Source organism: Pogona vitticeps, chromosome 4 (genome assembly GCF_051106095.1).
Source record: "Pogona vitticeps strain Pit_001003342236 chromosome 4, PviZW2.1, whole genome shotgun sequence".
Classification (NCBI taxonomy): Eukaryota; Metazoa; Chordata; class Lepidosauria; order Squamata; family Agamidae; genus Pogona; species Pogona vitticeps.
Genome location: NC_135786.1, coordinates 59349377 through 59371702, shown reverse-complemented (window position 1 = coordinate 59371702; position 22326 = coordinate 59349377). Strand labels below are relative to the sequence as shown.

Here is a 22326-nt window from a genome sequence, read left to right as displayed (position 1 = left end):
GCGGCGCTCGTAGGCTGGCACCACGCACCACAGGACATCGGAGGGAGGGAGGGACGGAGGGAGGGAGGGCACCGCCGTGCCCCCGCCCCCCGCCGACTGCTGGCCTCTCAACCCACCGAGCGCGTTTTCTATGGGGGTGAAAAAGACAACTGGCTCCACCTCAGTGAGGTAACTTCTACTCAGCGCCGCTCTGCCAATCACCGCCAGCGGAGCGCTCGGGGCGGTCCCCTTTAACTCTGGGGTGAGTCCGAAGCGGGTCCGCAGAGGAGGAAGTGAGGGCTTTGGCACCTTCTCAGGGACGCGTTGAGTTCTTCCCCCTCATTTGTCGGGCGGGTGAGTGAGCGTGGCCGCCGCTGGGAGGAGAGTCCTGCGGGGGGGGGGGAAGGTTGGGCGAGCGGGTGGCTGTTGGCGGTGGTCGCGAGAAGCGGCGCCTCTGGGCCCGCCAAGGGGTCGCGGCGCAGCGTGGGGCTTCGCTCGGTCCTGCCTGCCACGCCCTGTCGGACGCTTTGCCTGGGCCCCATTTCTGCTTTCCTGCCTCGGGTTAGGAGGCGAGCCGCGCCCGGCGGCCTGTCTTTCAGGGCTTTCGCTCAACCCACGGGGAAATGGTTTCATTCCCCCGGCGGGAACGCCGGGCGCAGGCCGCCGAGGTAACCTTGCGCGCCAGCTTGACAGGAACCAGTTCGCGGGCCTCAGAGGCCGGTGCCCTCTAACAGAGCCATGGGGGTGGCGGCTGTGGAGAGTCTCTCTCCCCCCCCCACCCCTTGCCAGGGACAGACTTGTGCGGTCATGGTGTCGTGCGAGCCCTGTGACCGGGTGGAGTGGAAAATCACGAGGGGAAAACACACACGGCCTAGAAAGAGTCGAGACTAGATGGTGAGACTAGATTACAGAGACTAAAACGGGAGTTTGAGGGAGTGCTCCCCTTCGTTACGGTTTTCTGGGAGACAAAACTTAAATTAAGGTATTACACAGGGGAACAGAAGGAATCATTTTACCTCGCCCAAAGGTATGGGTAAGACTGAGTGGGGACAGAGTTACCTTCCCCTCCCAGTCTCTGTCTGTCGTTAATGTGACAGGCAGAATCTCAACAGGTGACGTTTTTCGTAATACCGAGATGTAGTGATGAGGAAAATCATTCACAGATAACTTCCATTTCCCAGTTACGCACAGGCTACGCTTAGCCTTGTGGAGTTCCTTTGGTTTCTGTCAATGCTGGAATTTAGTCAATACCGGCTGATGCATCTTTACTTCCCTCCTTTATTCCCCTCACATCTTTTCAGTTCTGTGAGGCACCCTTTTTTAGCAAATTTGTTTCTGCAGAGGATAAAATTAGTTGTACCTGCAGGCAAGGGCTGAAGGCCTGTTTTATAAGACAAACCAGTCAAACCACAAATCCATGCCATTCAGTTGTGATCTTGTTGCGCAAAGAGTTTAATAGCAGGCTGTGTAAGGTAGGAATGGGAATAACAGTAAGGTATGATTAGCAACTGATACTATCCCACTCACTATGGAAAGAAAAAGAAAAGCCAAGTCTTCTGCTCTACTGTGTATTGTTTTAGAGTGAACCTAGAAAAACGACCTAAACCTCTGTTCCCAAGGTCTTTTAAGATTTTTAAATGCATTTCTATTTGTGGAGATTGACACATTAATAATTTTTACAACCTTAGTACTAATAACTGCCTTTAATTCATTGGCAGTCAACAGACAACTTGTTCCATAAGGACCAACAGTTTTGGGGCACCTTAAAGAGGAACAAATTCATGATATCATAAGCCTTGCATTAGATGCAGAGCCTAATCAGTAAAAGTTTATCATGTTGTTTGTTTGTTTGTTTATTTTATATCCCGCCTATCTGGTCAAGCAAGGACCACTATAGGTGGCTATTCTGTGATACCTACCATGGTGTAAGTGGATACAGTGACAGGCTGTGACTCAGGAGCCCAGGGTTCAAATCTCTACTTGGCTATGGAAACTCACTGGGGCCAGGTGGAACTGGAAAAACCACCGTTAAATATCTAACTAACTTGAAAGCCTTTTTAGTATTGCTATAAGTTGGTTCCAGCTTGACAGCACATCACACACAGAGAGAGACAAACACAGAGATTATGCTGTTCTAAATAAATGTATTGTTTAAATAAAACCCACATTGTACTGTAATAAACATATTCATCTTTAATGTGCCAGTCTGAGTTGTACTGCAGCAAAAACAACAGACATGGCTATTTCTCGTAATTGTTAAAAAGTATAATGCTGCTCTGCAGTGGCTGCCATCTTGGGAGGGTGACCTACAAAAGAGATTGGGGTCTTAAAAATAGTTGAAATCACAGGTGCCCACATCAAATCTCTAGGAGTCTTGCCATCTGTGATTTCTTAACTGGTCTCTTCTGGAGATGGACTTTTATCCATCATGTATATATTATTTCTCCACCTTAATATTTTAAAATGTCTCCTGCAATAGCTGAGGTCTTGGGTTTAGATTAGATGTTGCACTTTATCACTGGTGCCTTTCTGTATGACGTTTGTTTCATGGTTTTTCAATGCCATTTTTAAGCAAAGGAAAACTAGGTTGCTGAATTCTTTCTCTGCTGCATTTTTTTCTCTTTCACAATTGCCTTGTCATTTGTCTAGGAGGGGCACCATCTCAAAAAACAGTGACTGTATTTGCAGATAGGAATAGTGGAAATGAGAGCCAGCAAATAGTTGGGTGTGTGCATGATGCTGATTGGTGAAAAACAGCTAGAAAAGAAGGAGTTTAACATCTCCTCCTCCGCTTTCCCCTTTAATGTGCAACTAGTTGTACCTGCAGGAGAAGACTGAAGGCTTCTATAGCTGTCAAGCAATTGTAGGGGTTTAAAAACACCAGAGGGTAGTTGGTGGATTTAAAAATTGGTAAAGATGCATGTGACTACAAGTTGTTTTTAGTCTATGCCATAATCTTGTTTGGAGATGACTGTTTGGTGAAATGCATGCACTTTATGGCATCAGTTGTACCGCAAGTGCTAGGATTGTGACTTTTTACCCTACAGTGATACTATAATCTGCAGAAAGATACTTCTTTGATGTTGGACAAGTCAACTAAGAAAAAACCTGCCAGAAACCATGCGGGAAACCTGACAGTCACCCATAATCTAATTTTCTCCCTGAAGTCTTAAGACCAACTTCAAATGCAGGGCCAAACCAGGCTCACTCTGTGCAGAAACAGAGCTTGGAAAAGGGGTGCCCCCTACTGGACTGCAGCTTTTTGGCTGGTGATTTTTTTGGACTTGTAGTCCATAAAAGTAACTTTTCAAAATCCTGTGTATTCTCAACCTTTTTTTGGCCATGGCCCTCTTAGGAGCTCTTCTCAGATTTAAACCCTCCCCCATTGAACAAGGATACAACACAAACACATTTATTTCAGAAACGTCTTACATTTTTCAGTCTGTGGTCCCCTTCAAATGTGCCAGGGCCACTCAGGGGGCCATATGGCCCCCATTGAGAATGTCTGTTCTATTCAATTGGGACTCATAACATGTGGAAGAAAGTCTATTAATTCAGCAGGGATTAAATATCCATTGTGTAGTGTGGAATTTGGATTTACACATTAAATTATTATGTGAAATCAATAGTAGGGCTTATATTATTTTGAATTTATTTATTTATTTATTTATTTGATTTTTACCCCGCCCCTCTAGACAACGGATTTATATGTATTTTCATATTATGGCATCATTCTGACAGGTTATTTTTTTTTACATACTATTGGGACAGTCAGTGTGGAAAAACCATATTCCATATTGGTGCTGAAAATGAAAGATCTGACTAAGCCATCAAAATAGATTATGCCTTTACATATCTCTGGCCTGAGCCGAGGGTTGCATGGAAGTTGTCAGCACTGTGGCAGCATAATAACCCTACTCATTTGTACAGCTAGAAACAAACTACTGTAATTATAATAGAAACTGTTTTGGCATATTAAAAATTAACAGATTCATAATGGCATAAACATTGGTCTTTAAAGTGCCAGATGATTTGTTGTTGTTTTTCCTGCAACATACTAATAGTTATCCTTCTGAAAGGTAGAACAGAAGCTTTTCCCTCTAAATAGCATAAAGTCTGTCCGCCTGTACACTGTATTCTGTACTAGAGCCAAGTGTGTGGAATGTACCTATGAGGGAGACTGCTGTTCCTGGCACATAGTTGCACTAGATCAATACTTTGCTCAGATCAGAGAAGCTTTGCGATTGTGTAGCAAGATCAGTGCACACATTTGAGTGAAGATAAAATAATATTTGCATTCTAAATAAACTTTAATTGTCACCCAGAGAATGTCTCAATGCTTCAGTTAAGTACGCATTACTTCTGTTCACAAGTAATGATTTTTTTAGTTTCAGGTGTTCCCACCCTCTCCAGATTTTGTGGAAGAAGTTATTCCTCATCTGTCTCATACTAATGCTGGCTTATACTGCTCTATATTGAGCTTGAATACAGTCCTATACATACCCCTCTAATATGTTCCTTGCCCCCATTCCATTAACAAGTGACTGGTGGATCTGGTCACCAGGAGCAAATATTCTTGCTAAGCCCTCTCATGGATGAGTCATCTCGCCCAGTCAGTCTAGATTATTTGTTGTAGAGGCAACAGGAGTAGTAAATGTTCCTGAGCACTGTAATCATCTACCTACCTTTTAGCCATCCTTTTGCATACTGGAGTCCTGGTGAAATACTTTAGGTATTCCTATTTGATACATAAACTAGCTGCCCAGTTTATAGGTGGTGTACAAGGCCTTTGGCTGCTGGCTGTCTTTCTCTGTTGCTAGCATTACTGAACTACATTATGTTGACTATGTACAGTTTAGCACATAGTAAACTTAGCATTTTGACTGCAGGCTGTTGTGAAATATCTGTTGCCTTGGGTTAGGCAGAATTGCCCTATCTAGATCAAGCCAGGATTATTACTCAGGGAATGCATATGATTTTCTTTATAGACACAGTCTCCATGAGTTGCAGCTGGGAGGAAGAGAGAGGGTGTAACCCCAAGTGGCTGCCATACCATGGTAGAGCTAGTAAAGCAGTTATTTAGAATTTCTGAAGGGAAATCAACCATGTTTGGTTACTGCCAATAGAGGTCAAACTACGTACTTCTCTTTGTAAGTAGTTTGGCCTTTATTGGAGGCCAATAGAGGACAAGGAATATTGTCCTGATAATTGTAGCACAGTTACTGCCACCTTTCACTGAGTTGGAAAAAAGAGAGTGGCTCTTTTACATGACTGGAGTATGAGAATGCTGTATGGTAGCTCTTTGAGGAATTATTGCCAAGCTCTGCTCTCCTTCTATAAATATATAGGTTAACTTTAAGTACAATAGTCCCACAGAGAATGTCACATATGAGGTAAAGTTGCCTAAGCCTTGAGCTGAAGGATTTGAGATTTTTCTTAAGACAAAATATAAGGATGGGGGTGGGTTACTGGAGAACTAAAAAAGGCATTTCTGTCTCATTTGCAAGGACAATTTATGGATGTAGTTCTTGAGCCTGTCTGTCCAGATGCCACAAGTGTGAGCCAGATAGGTCCTTTAGAAGATACACCCTTCTAAATCCATAAAGCTCACCTAACCAGTCAATATACAGAGTGGAGAGCTTTTTTAGAAGCAGTGATAGTTTAGGACCCAGAGAAGCAAGTGTCTGAAACAGGAAACTACAACTGCCGTACAAGCTTCAAGATCTTCCACATACAGTGGTACCTCACAAGACGACGACCCCGCTAAATGACAAATCCACATAACGACTTTTTGCGATCGCTATAGCGATTCACAAAACAGTCATTCCTATGGGGGGATTTTCACTGGACATCAATTTGGTCTGTGCTTCGCAAACTGTTTGTTCTCAAGACGATGATTTTTTCAGCTCCTAAATTGGCTGCCCTGTGTTTTCCGGACCCATGCTTCACAGAGCAGCCATTTTTACAGCTGATCGGCGCTCGCAAAATGGCTTCCCTATGAGCGATCTTCACTGGACAACGAGGTATTTTCCCCATTGGAACATAGTAAACTGAGTTTCAATGCATTCCAATGGGGAAAGGGTTTTCGTATGATGACGATTTCGCTAAACAGCGATTTTCCCGGGACAGATTATCGTCGTCATGCGGGGCACCACTGTAGTCTCTTTATAATAATTTTTTTCTTTTTGAATTGATATACCAATGTGATCAACCATCAATTTCTTTGGATATTCCATACAGCTCCCTGGAAAGCCAGTCATTAAAGCATTCCAATCCCCTCCTCCATCCTGTGCATCAATATGCTATTGAGAGATTCCTCCCAGCTCCCATGTGGGTGGCAGTACCAGGCACAACATTTCTATGCAGGCCACTCATGTGGGTGTGAGGCTTTGTGTTGTTGGCTTTGGAACGTCTGTGGGTTAGTGATGCGACAGAGCTAGGAGCCTGATACGTCCTGCTGTGATATTGCTGAGACCCTGTTTTGCAGGGCTGGAATTCAGGGATAAAAGATTGCAGTAGCAGAAGTAGAGACACTCAGGTTAATCCCTATATGCATGTGTACATAATCTCTTTTTGAGGGCTAACTGAGAAGCACGCTCATGGGTTCCTATTGAGATACACAACTTTGACCTCTTCATATCTCAGGAAGTTTTTTCCTGGCTCCATAATGCATTCTTTGATTCTTGGATGCTGTCCTGACCGTCACTTTTTTCATTGATTAAGTACCAGTAGGTTAATACTGTACATAATTTGCTTTGAGATTCTTTGGAACCCCAGTTTTGATGCATGGATAATGGTTTAGTTTCCTCTTTTAGGCTGGGATCCAGTTTTCACAGCCATTTGAGCACAGGATGTGTCTGGGAAAGATTCCTTCTAAAACGGCTGCTCCAGTTTGACATCTTGTTATGTATTATGTTATGAAGAGGATGGTAGTTAGGCAGTATAGATATGATCCATTTGTATGAGAGTAGACTTCTGGTCCTTACAGGTCTGTTTGTGGAACATGGAAGACTACTCTGGGTATGTGGCCTGAGTGTCTGAATGGCTAAAAGTTGGGCTGGGCTGTATTGTAGCAGCATGTGGAATGCCCTCCTGCTTCCAAACAGGCTAAGCAGGTTGGGATGGAGTTGTTAATCTGTCTCAGTGCAGTGTTGTTTCAGCAAAGTAGCTCCTTTCATGCAAAACACACAAAATGCTACATGCATTTGTGTGTGTTTTGCATGAAAAGAGCAGTGCTGCCCCTCTAGACTTGAGGCTCATACTGGTTCATGTGATAATTAAGTATGAAAATATAGCTTTTTACAGTTTAATTTTCTCGTATACTGTGGACAACTAGATGTTGGGGCCCTTTGTCATTGGCAGACACGGTGCTGAGAGTCCTTACAGGCTTGCTCAGTAGTCAAATGGCCAAGCATACGTAAGACTACCTGCCAGAATCAATAGTGTGTTTCCTCTGTGAACATGGTGTTTCTGGTTTGAGCTGAGTTGTAGTCTTGTATGAGATGTTTAGTGATAGCACTTTCAGAAGTGTTCCCAAAAGTGGACTGACACAGAGAAAATGTTAGTGGCCATTGGATACTGAAAATGAAGGGAATTACGAGCACATTTCAAGAACATCAGGTTGGAGAAGGCAGACCATTATCTTTCTTTGTGTTTCCTTAAGCACTTCATTTTTATGGGCATCTTCAAGAACTAAATGTATTGGGTATAATATTCTTACTATAATATCCCTGGCTGTCCTATGACTGTTGGACTCTTCTCTTTTTCCAGCCTCCTTGATTTATTTATTAAATTTGGGAACCAGGAACAGAATTGACAGTTTGTTGTCACTGGATTCCTAGCATGCTGTAGTTATTGTCTCTTCCTCTTTCTTCTGGGTTTTCTCTGCTTACTCCTTTACAGTTTCTGGAAAGAACAATGGGCCATCACTCGCTCAGAGTGATTCTGTGTTTAATTCCTTTCTGTTCCAGTTGCATGTGGATCTTGGTGCCTCCTACAAACAAGTAAAATGCTGAGGCTTATTCTCAGGTGGACTGATAGCCTTTTTACTGTGTACAGTAGTTCTTAACATATACTCAGCCTGTTTTGAACCTTTAAAACCTGAGGCACTGTTCACAAGGGGAGTAAAACTGTGGACAATGCCACACTGGAGGTCTGAGCTGAGGTACAGAGGTTGTTGTGTGGTCAGTGGTGGTGGTGGGAGAGACAGGCTGCCTGGCAAGGAAGCAGCGTACCACTGGAGATCTGAGTTAACCTGGTTCTGAGTTAGATGGGTTCCTCTGAATGGCAGAATTGGCTCTGAGGGTAAAATGGCTCGTGTGAATTGGTTTTATAAATAAAAACAAACAACTCCCTCAGAACCCTTTGAGCTGCATGTTTGGCTGGCTGCTCTGCCAATCCAGTAGTCTCTAGGTCCTTCGCAGGGTTGCCTAGTGCAGTGGTTCTTAACCTTTTTGAAAGAAACGCCCCCTTGAGCCATTGAGGAAGTTATCATCGCCCCCCTCCCCGCGGTGATATCGTATTTATTTATTTATTTATTTATTTATTTATTTATTTATTTATTTATTTATTTATTTATTTATTTATTTATTTATTTAAGACACTTAAATCCAATGACCCCTGAAAACAAAATTCAATTCCAAGAAAATGAAATGCCCCCCAAAAGTAACATTTAATGATTTAGTTGCAAGCGAATTTTAAGCCTCAAAAAGAAATATAAAAAGGGCATAAAAACAAACCACAATGCAGGAACTAAAAATTTCAAGACGAAAAATCTGAAACTAAATTAAGATTGGAGGAAAATATATATTCATGCACATTGTAAAAAGGCTGCAGCCATCTTCACAGGTTTGGCTTGCTCCAGCGCCCCCCTACCGCCCCCACACCGCCCCTTTTTGTTCTACCGCCCCCCTGAAAAATGAAATCGCCCCCTGGGGGGCATTATCGCCCACGTTAAGAACCACTGGCCTAGTGCTTCTGAGTGACAGGAGCAGGTTGTGGGGAGCAGGGGGAGAGAAAAATGGGAAAAATCAACTGAACAAAACAAAAATCGCTTTAAAAGTTTGTTGTTTTGATTCATCACTTTTGATGAACTCAAACTAACTCGAACCAGCAAATTTTGACAAACATCCTGGTTTGTGTCTGTCTCTAATCATGATTAGTGACATCTCTTATTCTATTTATCTTGTTTCTAAGGCTCTTAACTTACCTTTTTAGAGATCTTGCAGAACTTGATTCCTAAAGAATTAATTATTTTTCTGGTTGTTAGTGTAGTTACTCAGTACTATAAAAGACATCTAAGTCCAGTGGCTTGGTGTCTGAGAAGTTGATATATTAAAATGCATGCCCTGAATACACTCTTTTCTAGAAGTTTAATCAAACCATACATACTAGACAATGATCTATTTATTTTTGACTGAGGAAATATCTTTATTAAATGTGCCCCCTATTGGTGTACTGATTGTCATCCATCTAACGTTAATTTTTCCTCTGATTTTGCTTATAATTTTGACTTCTTTATATCTTCTAGGCTGTACAGACTATGTTATAACAATGTAAGGTTATTCCTGTTCTTTTTCTGTGTTTTCCTTAATAGTTTGAATTTTTTTAAAAACAAGATTTATGGAAAACATGGAAACTCTCCTGTTTGTGCAAGAGAAGATATGAAATTTCTATTGGAATTTTTTTTTAATTCTTAGGTTTGTTTGGTTGTTGCTCTCCCTTGTCTTTGTAATATGAATGAATTAATTGTATTGAATATCTTGTATCTGTAGGCAGCTATTATGAACAGCAGGAAACTATTGTAGATACCAGGCGGCCTGGAAAAAAAATACTACCATTACAAATTACATCAGTTGTCTGAGCTTTGCTATCTGGTTTGGCGATCTTCCTTGCTGTCTTTAAATCTGCTATGGGCTTTAGGGAGGGCAAGCTTTGCATGTGCATGCATGTAAGTATCTACAGAATGCTGAAATTAGGGCTATGCAAGAGTTCTCCGATTTTGGGATATGATTCAGGTTCAGGCCTGGTTTGGTTTGGGTTGATTTGGACCTGATCCAATTCAGATCGAAATCAAAATTCAGTAAACTGAATTTTCACACCTCAATTTGATTTCCATTAAGTATTTAAAAGGTTGTAACCTTTTTGGTTTAGTCTATGGAATTCAGAGATATTCCTGTTTCTTCTGAGTTGATGATTCCTGAAGTGTTTCATACAGAGAAGTCCAATATTTTTGTTCATCCACCTTTAAAATTTGCTTTAGCTTGCAAATTTTGCTCATTATGAGTGCTGATTTTCTACATACAGTATGATTGTGTCTATGATTTATTTCTGAAATAACACTGAGAACAACATAACAGATTCACTCAAATAAGCAACAGAAATAAATAAGAAAATTGGTTTGGAAGAGAAATAAGAAATAAGTGATGGGTAGGTACTAATAGGATGAATGAAGGTGAAATACAGGCTACAGTAATAAAAAAAAAACTACCTTCAAAACTCCAATAAAATTATTTTTAAAACTATGAGAGAGTCTTGCCCAGCCCAAAGTGAAAGTAGATGATATGTAGGGGAAGGGTAAATATGACTACTAACAAGCTAAGGTTTACTACTGAAATAGGCAAAGTAACAGAAGAAAAGGCAAAAGAGAATTAGTGTGGGCCATGTAGATTAACAATGCAAAAGGTTTGGAAGTGAAGAGGCAAAGGCTCGTGATAATCAGGATAATAAACTACTGATAATCAACAATGTTTTGATAGCAGTTTTTTAATTATATGCTTCTAACAGCTGAAGAAAAACAAAATGAAGAGGTGCATGAGAGAACAAAATACTGTATATACCCTGTTTTCTCAAAAATAAGATCTAACCTGAAAATAAGCCCTAGTATGATTTTTCAGGATGTTCGTAATATAAGTCGTGCTCCAAAAATAAGCCCCAGTTAAATGAAACCCCACTCTCCACCATTGTGCAGCAACCAGAAGATATGGGTGTATTTGAATAAATGTAGATTGTTGTATGTGAAAAAAATAAAACATCCCCTGAAAATAAGTCCTAATGCGCTTTTTTGAGCAAAAATTAATGTAAGGCCTTGTCTTATTTTGGGGGAAACATGGTAATTTCAGTGACTGCACACAGTCCAACTGCAAACACTGTGACTGGAAAGGGCTCGTGAGATTTTTGTCAGAAATTCCAAACCAAAGTTGTCCATGAAGAAAGTCCTGATCTCCTCTTTATCACATACCCTGGTGTTAGTGTCTGAATGAATGAAGAGATTGGGACCAATCTACTCACCTTTGGATCGAATCTGAATCAGCCCTACTTAGTCTGTCTGAATTATTTATACATGCCTAGCTGAAATCCTGACAAGTAAACTTTGTAAGACCTTCCATTTTGTAAGAACTGATGCTGCACTGTCAGCCATGGAGATCTAGAACTATCTTGGCGTGCAAAGACCAAACATCACTTATGTGGGATCAGGAGCAAGAGAATATGGGATATACCATCTCAAAGTGAATTATTGGGAGCTGCCAAACCTTAGGGCTGGGGTGGGAGAACATTCCATACTTCATAAGTTGTTCAGCTCCAGCTTCCATTGTGACTTTGCAAGCTAGGGCTGATGAGACTTGCAGTCCAATAATATCTGGAGGGCTCCAGATATATCTGTGCTCCATGCCTGGCTTGAAGAATATGGCAGAACTGGTCCCATTTCCTTTTGCATATAGCTAGTATGCGATCTTTCCTTCATCTTCTAGACCTTAAGGGAGAGGTTGCCCTTTATTTGCAGGTGACAGAAGAAAGTGTTTTCTTTTGGAGAAAATGAATGGGCCAAATGCTAATTGTTGCTACTTGGCAGTTTCTTGTAGAGTATATACTAGTACCGTGTTTCCCCGAAAATGAGATAGGGTCTTATATTAATTTTTGCTAAAAAGAATGCATTAGGGCTTATTTTCGGGGGATGTTTTATTTTTTTCAAGAAGCAAATTCCAACCAAGAAGCAAGTTCCTGGTGGCACGTAGCTCCTTCCTCCCTGGCTGCCCAGCCCCTCTGCAAGCGAGGGAAGTGGGAGAGATGGGGAAGACGTTTTAAGTCTCTTTTGAGGTCTTGGGAGGATCCCAGCGAGTCCCTGGTGGAGGGCAGGGCTTCACTTAACTAGGGCTTATTTTCAGGGTAGGGCTTATTTTCGGGGAAACATGATATCTGTCTTTTCCCTCTTAAGAAGGCATGTGCTGCTGGTGATCCCCCTTCCCCTCCCCTTGAACATGAAACAAATGGCATCCACAGAGCTGTGTTTTGTAGAGAATAAAACTATGATGCTTCTGCTTAATTATATAAATTTGATTTGTTTTTTAAAAGTTATTATTTTTTCAAAGTTATTCTGATGATATGGCACAGCACTTTTTCGCAGCACTTAAGCCCTACCTTTTTTGCCTTCCTAGCTATTAGCAGGAGCAACATGTTTGTAGTTGAAGTTTCCTATGATGTGTTGCTGTCCAGACAAATGATATGTAGGTGCAAGAACTGAGAAGACAGGAAGTCAGAATAGTTGATAGCATTCTATATGGGAATGGGTGATGTTGCAGAGGGCTAAAGCATAACTTGCAGGTTGTCCCATTCCTAATGGGTTGACTAACACAGGTCCTTTTTGTACAGAACAGGTGCCAATAAAGGAGCCATGGAGTCACTGGTGAATATGTATCGAGAATTCATGAAGGGAGCAGGTAAGCTTAGGTTATTCAACCAAAGAACTAAGTGATGCAGGCCTTACCTACTTTTCCTCTCCCCCTCCCCCTCCTAATGAAGGCAAGTCTATGGTTGCCTCATGATTGCTATCTTTTTCCTTGTGGTATCTTAAGTACTTGTCATTCAAAACATTTGAATCACATCTCAGTCCTGGTACAGAGTTGCCGATAATAGTACAGTGGAGGCAATGGTTAGCCTTTGTGTCTGCCTGCCTACCTGGTGAACAATCCATGTTTTTCTGCAGATCCTCGGGTAGCCTCATATCCACTTATGGGCTCTCCATGGCTAATGACTGGCATCTTGCTGAGCTATGCTTACTTCGTACTGTCTCTGGGACCACGGCTCATGGCCAACCGAAAACCCATGAACCTCAAGACATTCATGGTTGTTTACAACTTCTCCATGGTAGCACTATCAATCTACATAGTCTATGAGGTGAGCTTCTTCTTTCCTTGTTGGATCTAACTGCTAGTGATGTGGCATGGACATCGTTACTTGTAGTGTTTTTCTAATCTCTGAAAACATTGTGGATACAGAAGCAGTTGTTGAGCTTCTGCAGAAGGCGGGATGGTGGTGGTGTACCTTAAACTCCAAAAAAGTTCATCTGTCTGTAAATGGTTTGGACTGTAATCATTATTTCTTAAATGTTGTTTGACATTTGGAATGTGCATGTAAATGCTTCCCAAAAAACCTTCAGGAGAGGTTCTGCAACTTTCTGAGCAATTTACGTTCTAATGACAGGAAGAATTGACTCTGTAGTTTAGATGGAAGGGATGTTCTTCTATGTCAGGGGTCTCAAACTCAATTTACCTGGGGGCCGCTGGAGGCAGAGTCTGGGTGAGGCTGGGCTGCATCTGATTTTTCCGCCAAGCGGAGCAAGAGCCAGAGGAAGCCACCTAGGAGTTACCTTAGCCCAGCTGGTGCTCCGAGGAGGAGGAGGAAGAAGAAGCACCACTGGGCGCTGAAGCGGCTGCTGGCTGGGCTGGTGCTGGGGGGTGCTGAGAGAGAAAGAGAGCCAGAGGGTCCCTTCCCTGAAAGAGGCAGCGGTGGCAGCTGCTGTTGGCGGTGCTGTTGGAGGCATTCTTCGAGAAAGGGCCAGGAGCGAGCTCCGCTCTCGGGCATCGCTTGGTGGCGGCTCAGGGGAAAAGGGCTGGCAGCGCACCTCACTCGCCAGCTCTCTGCCAAGACAGCGCCTCTTGCACCCTCCTTTCGGAGAGAGCCGGCGAGCGAGGCTGGGCTTTTTTTTAAACTCTTGACAGCAGAGGACGTGTGCGTGCTTCAGAGGGGCAGGCAAGGCGGGGGCCACAAACTATCGTCTGGCGGGCCGCATGTTTGAGACCCCTGTTCTATGTGGATAAAGAGTAAACGTGTAAAAGAGATATTTGTCTCTTTTCACCCTTCTGACTCTAAAGGACCTGTAAGCATGAGATAGGAGTATCAGTTGTTTCTGTGTGCCCTTGCACATTTTCCAGAATGTCTAAACCTGCACCAAGACTCCAGAAACCCCTTCAATGTGTTCCTATGGGCTCCAAAACTCACCTTAAGTGAAAATCCTCCATTTCGGTGGCCATTTTCGGTGCCTCTAAAGTGAGGCAAAACAGCGGGCGGCCATTTTGGAACCGCCGATCAGTTGGCCGAAAATGGGGGCTTTGCGATGATCGCTTCCCCATGATCATCACAAAGCGAATTTTCCCCATAGGGGCCATCGCAAAGCAATCACTTTTGTGATCGCAAAAACAGTGTCGCAAAGCGATTTCTTCGCTATGCAGAGCGATCGCTATGCGAGACACCACTGTACTTGTGTGTCTGGTTGTAAATTTGTTGTTTCATTTTTTGGGTACGGGAATGCAACATTCTTACTGGCTTTCATTTCACAAACTTACACCAGGCAATGTTATCAAAGTTCAAGGAGTCAGTTAAGGAAACTGCATCTTAAAAGCTGCTGCTGCTTTAGTATTATAGCATTGTTTAGCATTCTATAATGCTAAAACAGTTGGCACTGCAGAAACTGGGTGTATTAGAGCATTCCTTCGTTAAAAATATATCGGTGAAAACCTCAAGGGAACAAGGCAGATATTTTATTTTTATTTATTTTATTTATTTTTGGACTTATATACCGCCCCATAGTGCTACAAGCACTCTCCGGGCGGTTTACAATTTCATTATACAGCCTACACATTGCGCCCCCCCCCCCCAGTAAGCTGGGTACTCATTTTACCAACCTCGGAAGGATGGAAGGCTGAGTCAACCTTGAGCCGGCTACCTGGGATTTGAACCCCAGGTCGTGAACAATTTTAGCTGCAGTACAGCGTTTTAACCACTGTGCCACGAGGCTCCTAGTGGTCAGTAAGCAGTTACATGGCTAAAAATTCCACAAGGTTTTGTCTTGCTTGTGCTTATACTCATGGGAAGACTGCCTGGAGGACATATTGTGTGACAGAAAGGCAGTATGACATGCAGCTGGGTGAACGTGGTATCATTGGCAAGGTGCATTAATTGGGAAAATGCATGAATTGTGTGCTCTAACTGGCTTCTTCTTGCAGTTCCTCATGTCAGGCTGGTTGAATGGTTACACCTGGAGGTGTGACCCTGTGGACACATCCCAGGATCCTAAGGCTCTTCGGGTATGTTCCATCCTGTTTCTCTCCCTCCCCACAATTCATAATAAGTTGTGCCTTTCATGCCTTAATTCCTGTGTGTTGTGTTTACTTTTTTTTAATTGAAGCATTATCTTAGCATAGTGTTTATCATAATCCTGTGGTTGGGTTTGTCTAAGAGGATTGATGACCCAGGGGTACAGAAGCTAGGCAGAATAATGGAGGGAGAGATTCAAATTGATGGTTTGGTGACTATGACCTCTGACTTCTGCTCTGTCTCTTGGTAGATGGTTTGTGTGGCATGGATCTTTATCTTCTCCAAATTCATTGAACTGATGGACACAGTAAGTGACTATGTTTCATTAACACTGGCTCCTGTCAGGCTTCACATATTTTAACTGTAGCACAGATAGTATACCTTTCTCATTGAGAGGGTAATAGTCAATTTGCTCTAGTTTTCCTCATGATACGGATTACTATAATAAATAGTGGCTGATGACAGTAATACATTAAATTATTTTAGAAGAAACAGGATGGCATATTGTACATATTTTCTAATAAATATAGCTGAAGTGTAAGATGCCTCTTGGGGATGATTTGACTGTCAGTTATTTGTTTCTCTGCCATGATGATTTTTCTCTCTAGTTCAGACATCTTGAGGTAGAAACAGGCTTGTAGCCAAACAAATGGCCATATACAGAAACCTTATCTCACATAATGCTCTGTTGCTTCCAGGTGATCTTTATCTTAAGAAAGAAGAATGAACAAGTAACTTTCCTCCATGTGTTCCATCATTCAGTACTGCCATGGAGCTGGTGGTGGGGTGTGAAGTTTGGCCCAGGTGAGATACAGGGAAGGGCTATACTATGGTCCTTTGCTCCATATTCCGACAACCAGATGCATATTGCTGTTCCCAAGTGCTTGGCTCTCTAAAACAATCTCTGTCATGTGCATGTATTGTTATCAGTATGATCTCAGAGCACATGCATAAACTCGCAGAAGTACATTTAAACGAACAGGAAATAATGCAAAATACAAGTCTCAGATAAAGAAGTTCCACAGATGTGGGGTGGATGAGTGACACAGAATAGCTTTTACTGTATCTGCTGTGGGCACTGCATCCATAATTGATCTACATGTAACAAAGCAGAAGCCTGCCAATGTAGAGGAATGTACAGTGGTGCCTAGCTTAGCAACGTTAATTCGTTCCGAAAAAATCGCTGCTAAGCGATTTCATCGCTAAGCGAAACACAGTTTCCCATTGAAATGTATTGAAAACCGGATAATCCGTTCCAGTAGGAACGAATTGCTCTCCTTAAGCGAAAATCGCCATAGGAAACATTGCTAAGCGAAACGCGGTTCCCCAATTGAAATGCATTGAAACCTATTCAATGCATCTCAATGGGGGAAAAAATACAACAACAAATTCAAAAAGAGTTAGAACAAAGTCAAATTTGGTTAATAAGTGCTCTTTATGATTTCAAACATTTTAAACAGTAAACTTTAACTTTATAAATAACAGAAAAACATTTTAAAAACAGCAAACATGAGGCTGTTTAAACCATCGTTAAGCGAAACAGGGGACCCAAAATTTAATCGCTATGCGAAGCATGGTCCCAACCATCGCTAAGCGAAAATCGCCCATAGGGACCATCGCTAAACGAAGCACAAAAATGCTCCAAAAAAGTCGTCGCTAAGCAATTTCATCGCTAAACGGAGCACCTGTTAAGCAAGGCACCACTGTAGTTCTAATAATATATAATTGTATTTAGACATTGGTAATTTCTGGACTGTGTTCAAAGCTTTGAGTATGGTGGAAATTAAGAAGTGGTATAAGTTATTTTTGCAGGCTTTATTTTTTATTTGACTGAAATGTATCCAGCCACTTTACTTTATAATGGCACTATTTTGAAATGTTAGCTTTGCTTTCTACTTGTTCTCATTTTTGTCTGCAAAATGTGTAGTTATAAAGTCTGCTTTAAAACTAGTATTTAAACTTTTTAAATATGTATAGAAACTCATATTGTCTTTATTATTAATACTCCAGGTTCATGCCATAAAATATTTTGAGATAGCTTTACTCCAGTTACTTAAAATCTCAGATTTTAATTGATATGGATTGAGTGAATTGTATAAGTTTGTAATAGGAACTTTTGAAATGGTTTACATTGATAACATGACATTTATATTCTCTAATGCTCCAGATGAACCGCTTCTTTTTAATGTGTGTTTTATGTGTGTATTTAACCTTTCTTTCTTTGTCTTGCCTTTCAGGAGGAATGGGCTCCTTCCATGCTATGGTAAACTCTTTAGTACATGTTGTGATGTACTTTTACTATGGACTCTCAGCTTTAGGGCCTGCCTACCACAAGTACCTGTGGTGGAAGAAGCACATCACTGCCATTCAGCTGGTGAGTAATGAGGATGGACCAGGCCAGCTAGGCTGCCATCTCTAAACTGGAACAAATGCTACAAAGGACTGGGCCACTAGTCTGGCACACTGTCTTATTCCTGGTCTTTTGGCTTGTGAATGACTGAGAATGATGGGACTTAATGTGGTGTTAGATGTCTGTGCTTGTCTTAGCTTTTCCCATCTTCAGCTGTCACTAGATCTGTTTGTGCAGTTTTGTGGGTGGATTGGGAAGGGGCTGCGGCTGTCATTTTCACTCCTTTAACCTCTCCTTTGTTTCTTCTCTCAGCTGCAGTTTGTGCTTGTCTCCATCCACATCTCCCAGTACTACTTCATGCCCACCTGCAACTACCAGTTTCCAATCTTCATCCATCTCATCTGGATGTATGGCGTTATCTTCTTCATACTTTTCTCCAACTTCTGGTACCAGTCGTATACCAAAGGCAAGCGTCTGCCCAAGGTTATGACACAACCCCAGCAGAATGGCTTACATGAGAATGGTGTCGTTGCTAATGGCAAAGCCAAAATCAACTAGGGGGTGGACCAACTGGCGCCATATCTGGGCCTGTTAACCAGACCAAGTGCCTACAGACTGTTGTCTTGCAATTCCAAACCACCTTCCCAACTGCCCTATATCCCTCATTGTCTGGTCTTCACCTGTCCCAGGGGAGAGAGAGACTGCCTGTGCTGTTGGTGCTGGATCCAGCCCAAGGTCTCCAAAGTGCCTGTGTCTGCCCTGGGCTGGGCTCCCTCCAGAGCTGGACCAAAGCAGAACCTTGCCAGATTGGGCACATCTATCCATTTAGTTCTATGTACTCCATGCAATCCAAGTGGGAATTTTTGGTCCTCGCCTCCAGGTTTATTTTGCCCTGTATTCCCTTCATCTTCTTTCACCAACTTGTGGCCTGCCATTTTCAACCAGAAAGTCAGTGGTCCCTTGTTGCTGTAGGGTCTGAATCTCCCAGAGAGATGTTTTCCTGCTTTTTATGCAGGTGGGGTGCTATAGGTCAAAGGTTTAACTTTTGCTGCCTTCCCTTCACATAACTCCCCAACCTTTGATTGCTCTGTTTCCCAGACCTTAGCAATAACTCTGGACTTTGCTCCCTACGGGTTGATGACCACAGGTTCCTGCTGCACTGAGGCCGAGGGAGAAAAAAAAATAGGACTCTGTTGTCTGTTTTGCATGCTGTTGCTCTGTGTGCCTTTTTATCATTATTATTATTGGATTTGATCCAATATATTACTATTGGAGCCAAATCTCCCTGTAATGTAAAGCTTGGGAAGAAGTCATCAGGGGGATATGCTTTCATTCTACCTGAATTCCCCACTTGTATATGCAGAAATAAATGGACAGAAAGAATAGTGGCTCTTTTCTTGATTTCAAGGCTTAGAACCTAATACTGGTCAGGCCTGTCTGAGAAGCAAAGTGAACATTTCCATGGGCCACAAATAACTATGTTACTTGCCAAACAGATGTTGACTTTCAGTTCCAACTACTAGTGTTGTCTTGTAGTGAGCCTTAGCTGAGATTTAAGTTGTTTGGGCAGGGAAGAGTTGAAAAACTCAGATGGAAATCCCATGAAGTGTCAGAGTAGTGTTGGTGACCTGAATTCTGTTTGTCCACAGTGTATAGTGGCACACCTTGGATGGCTTCTGCTTGAGAACCTAGTAATTAAACATCAAATCTTTAGTAATGTCTTCTCAGTGTGCAGAGTATATTTGCTCAAAAGTTCTGTGCACTGTTTATTTCCTAGACTCCTGTCTTTCCCGACTGCCAGTTCAGTCACAAGAATGTTTATCCCCAATCTTTCCTTATATGGAAGTTATTTTGAGGCCAGCAACTTTTCTCTCTTGCACTGGTTCCTTTTTTTTTACCCAAGCTTCAACTGCTGAGTCTAAAGAAACCCTCTTCTTTGGTTCTGTTTTGAGTACTCTGGTTGGATGTGACTACTGTAACTGTATATGGCACAAGGAACGAGCCTGTGGTTAAAAATATTTAGAAAGGTAATATTCATATCACATCCTAGATTTACTCTGTATTCTGTGCGTAGAATGCTGAATGTATCTGAGTACATCTTGTTAGATGTGGTAATCTAAAGTACTGTAGAACACCTGTCTTTTGTTGGAATCAATCTTGTCCTGGGACAGACTAAACACAGCCTGGATTATTTTACATAAAACAATACAAGGTGCACTGCTGGAGAAATTTTACCACCACAATATTTTGATAACATATTTACTGTTTGTCAAATATGGCAATCCTGTATTAAAGCCTTTTAGCAAAGTTGTTAAGTTGAAATAGCAGCTTTTATAACCTTACTTAATATCTTTCTACTCCCACTTATCTTTTTATATACTGTCTTGTTCTCTCCACTTCCAATCCATTCCTGAGAAACCCTAATTTAATGCTTAGAGTAGCCTTCCAAATAGATACACCTGTTTTGAATGAAAATCTTGTGCTAGGGATACTTAGGGGTACAATTTGAAATAACAAAGAAGTTTACTTGTTCTCCTTTGCATTCCTGTTCTCAACATTTTTGATTGTGTTTTAAAACGTTAACCTCAGATCACCCACCATGCAGGAGTACTAAAGAATAAACATGTATTCTAAATGAGGTTTTACCGGTGTCACTTTGCACTAGAATTATTTCACCTTGTCTACTCAGGAATGTCTTTTTTATTTGGACAGCTGGAGAAGTGGGCCAGGCATCATCTGATCAAGACCCTATTGAACAATTTTACATGCATTGTTTTTAGTTTATTTAATATTTATCATATCTTATTGCAAGTTCTCATTGTAGCTCAAATGAGTCAGATAGTATTAGTTTAAAAGCTTTGGCCTCATATCCTGCTGGTGTTCCTCAGATTCCTGATATGCTACCTCCTCAGAGTTATAAATATGAAACAGCTACTCTAATTATGATATGTAGCTAACTGCTTCTCTATAAATGGCTAAGCGTATTTGGAAAAGCATAATGTTTTCATGAGCTGATGGAGGCTGTGTATCAGAGCTTTATTAGTATGTTGCAGTACTGCAATATATGGTTGAAACACACATAAAAAAGTCACTAGGGAAATCTGTGGGTAACAAGGGTCACAAGCTGCTCATTGAAATCCTAAAGATTCTGCATGAAAAGTTTGTGTGTGGAGGGATGCTCATTCACAACATTAGTAATATTTTCCCCATTGAAAGCATTAATAACCAACTCTTCAGTTTATGCTGCTCATGATTCTTGATCCAAATTACCTGTTGTACAAGCCCATTGTAACCCGAACTTCAATCTTCAGAATGGTTAAGAGTGCAAGTTCCTGTGGGATAACATTTTAAAAGTGGCATGCATAGCCCTGTAGTTTTTGTAGTTCTGTTTTTTGCAAAGTGTAATGGAACAACTTTCTCACAAATAATTGCAGACATCAGCCTGTAGGACAATTCAGTCATTAGTGAACTTCCACTTGACTCACTTATAGGCTGTTTGCTTTTCACTAGGAAAACATCTATTCCTCTTCCCATGAAACTCTAGATTGAAATAAAACATTGACCACTATTTGGCAGTCAATTTTCATTAATTTATTGTCAGACCTTACACTTACTTAAAACAAAAATTATTTGGGCAGGATTCTGTTGGTGATTTACATATATGTAAGTTAAATTGCATTGACTTGCTCAGGTGATCTGCCACAAACAAGATGCTGGTTGCATTATTAGATGCACACATAATGAACTATCAGGTACACAGCTCTTCATATTGCTGTAGAAGCAAAATTTTGCAGCCGGAGCTGGTCGTAACTAGGGTTGTTCAGAAGTCGAGGCACCACTGTATGTGGCATGCAGGTCACACGCCAAACTCCAGGGCCTCCAGTACCCCTCCCTCTCCATTTTTAAAAAAATGTTGGAATTCCTTTTTAAGCACAGAAAGTCTCTTTGTGCCGTATAGGGAGTATGGAGGGCATTTATGCCATGTTTTATAAGCCCCCAAATGTCCCAACATACTTTAAAATTTTCTTTTGCAACTGGAGTCCATAAGGAGGCTTTTTCAGGTTCCTTTTTAATTGTTAAAAACACATTACATGTATAGTTCATGGAAAAGGTGCAGCCTTCCAAGGTCCAAGGATGGGCATGTGTGTGTCAAGATCTTTGGAAATTGCATCTTGACAAGTGTATAGTGCTAATAGCAATTCCGTACTTAAACTCATGCTTTGAATTCCAATGAACTAGATCAATGATTGTGTCTTCCACAGACAGAAGAGACAAGAGTTTTCAAAGATTCTCTTCTGACACTATTTCTTATCCCATTCAATAAACAGAACAGGCATTCATTATCTATGCTGTCAGCCTTTTGAAGAAGTTCAAAATTCCATCATGTATTGCAGTAACAGGTTACAACAGCAACAGTCTCTATCATGACATAGCTTCTTCATAATAGTGGAAGTTATAGCACAAATAGAATACTACAAATTAATTTAGTATTCTCTATCTACAACTGTATACAAAGTATATTCTAGTCATTATTGTGCAATTCTATAAACTGCACTTTCACATGTTGTATCTCAAGAGGTGATTCTTGAGATTCAACATGAGAAACAGCATTGTCATAAGGAAGC

The 22326-nt window shown here is 41.5% G+C and overlaps 1 protein-coding gene across 6 annotated transcripts; it reads left to right on the top strand.

Moving 5' to 3' along the window:
- The first annotated feature begins 44 nt into the window (after nt 1-44).
- On the top strand, nt 45-20339 carry ELOVL1 (ELOVL fatty acid elongase 1). 6 transcript variants are annotated; one of them, XM_020783210.3, is made up of 8 exons: nt 45-168; nt 12628-12695; nt 12962-13152; nt 15261-15341; nt 15602-15658; nt 16050-16155; nt 17589-17725; nt 18014-20339. In XM_020783210.3, exons 1-8 carry the CDS (start codon nt 131-133, stop codon nt 18257-18259), a joined length of 924 nt encoding a protein of 307 aa, XP_020638869.1. In that variant the 5' UTR covers nt 45-130; the 3' UTR covers nt 18260-20339. The 6 variants fall into 6 exon arrangements, with proteins under 6 accessions (XP_020638869.1, XP_020638872.1, XP_020638873.1 ...); XM_020783213.3 differs by having other exon boundaries at nt 63-241; XM_020783214.3 differs by having other exon boundaries at nt 81-241; nt 12633-12695.
- The last annotated feature ends 1987 nt before the right edge of the window (nt 20340-22326 follow it).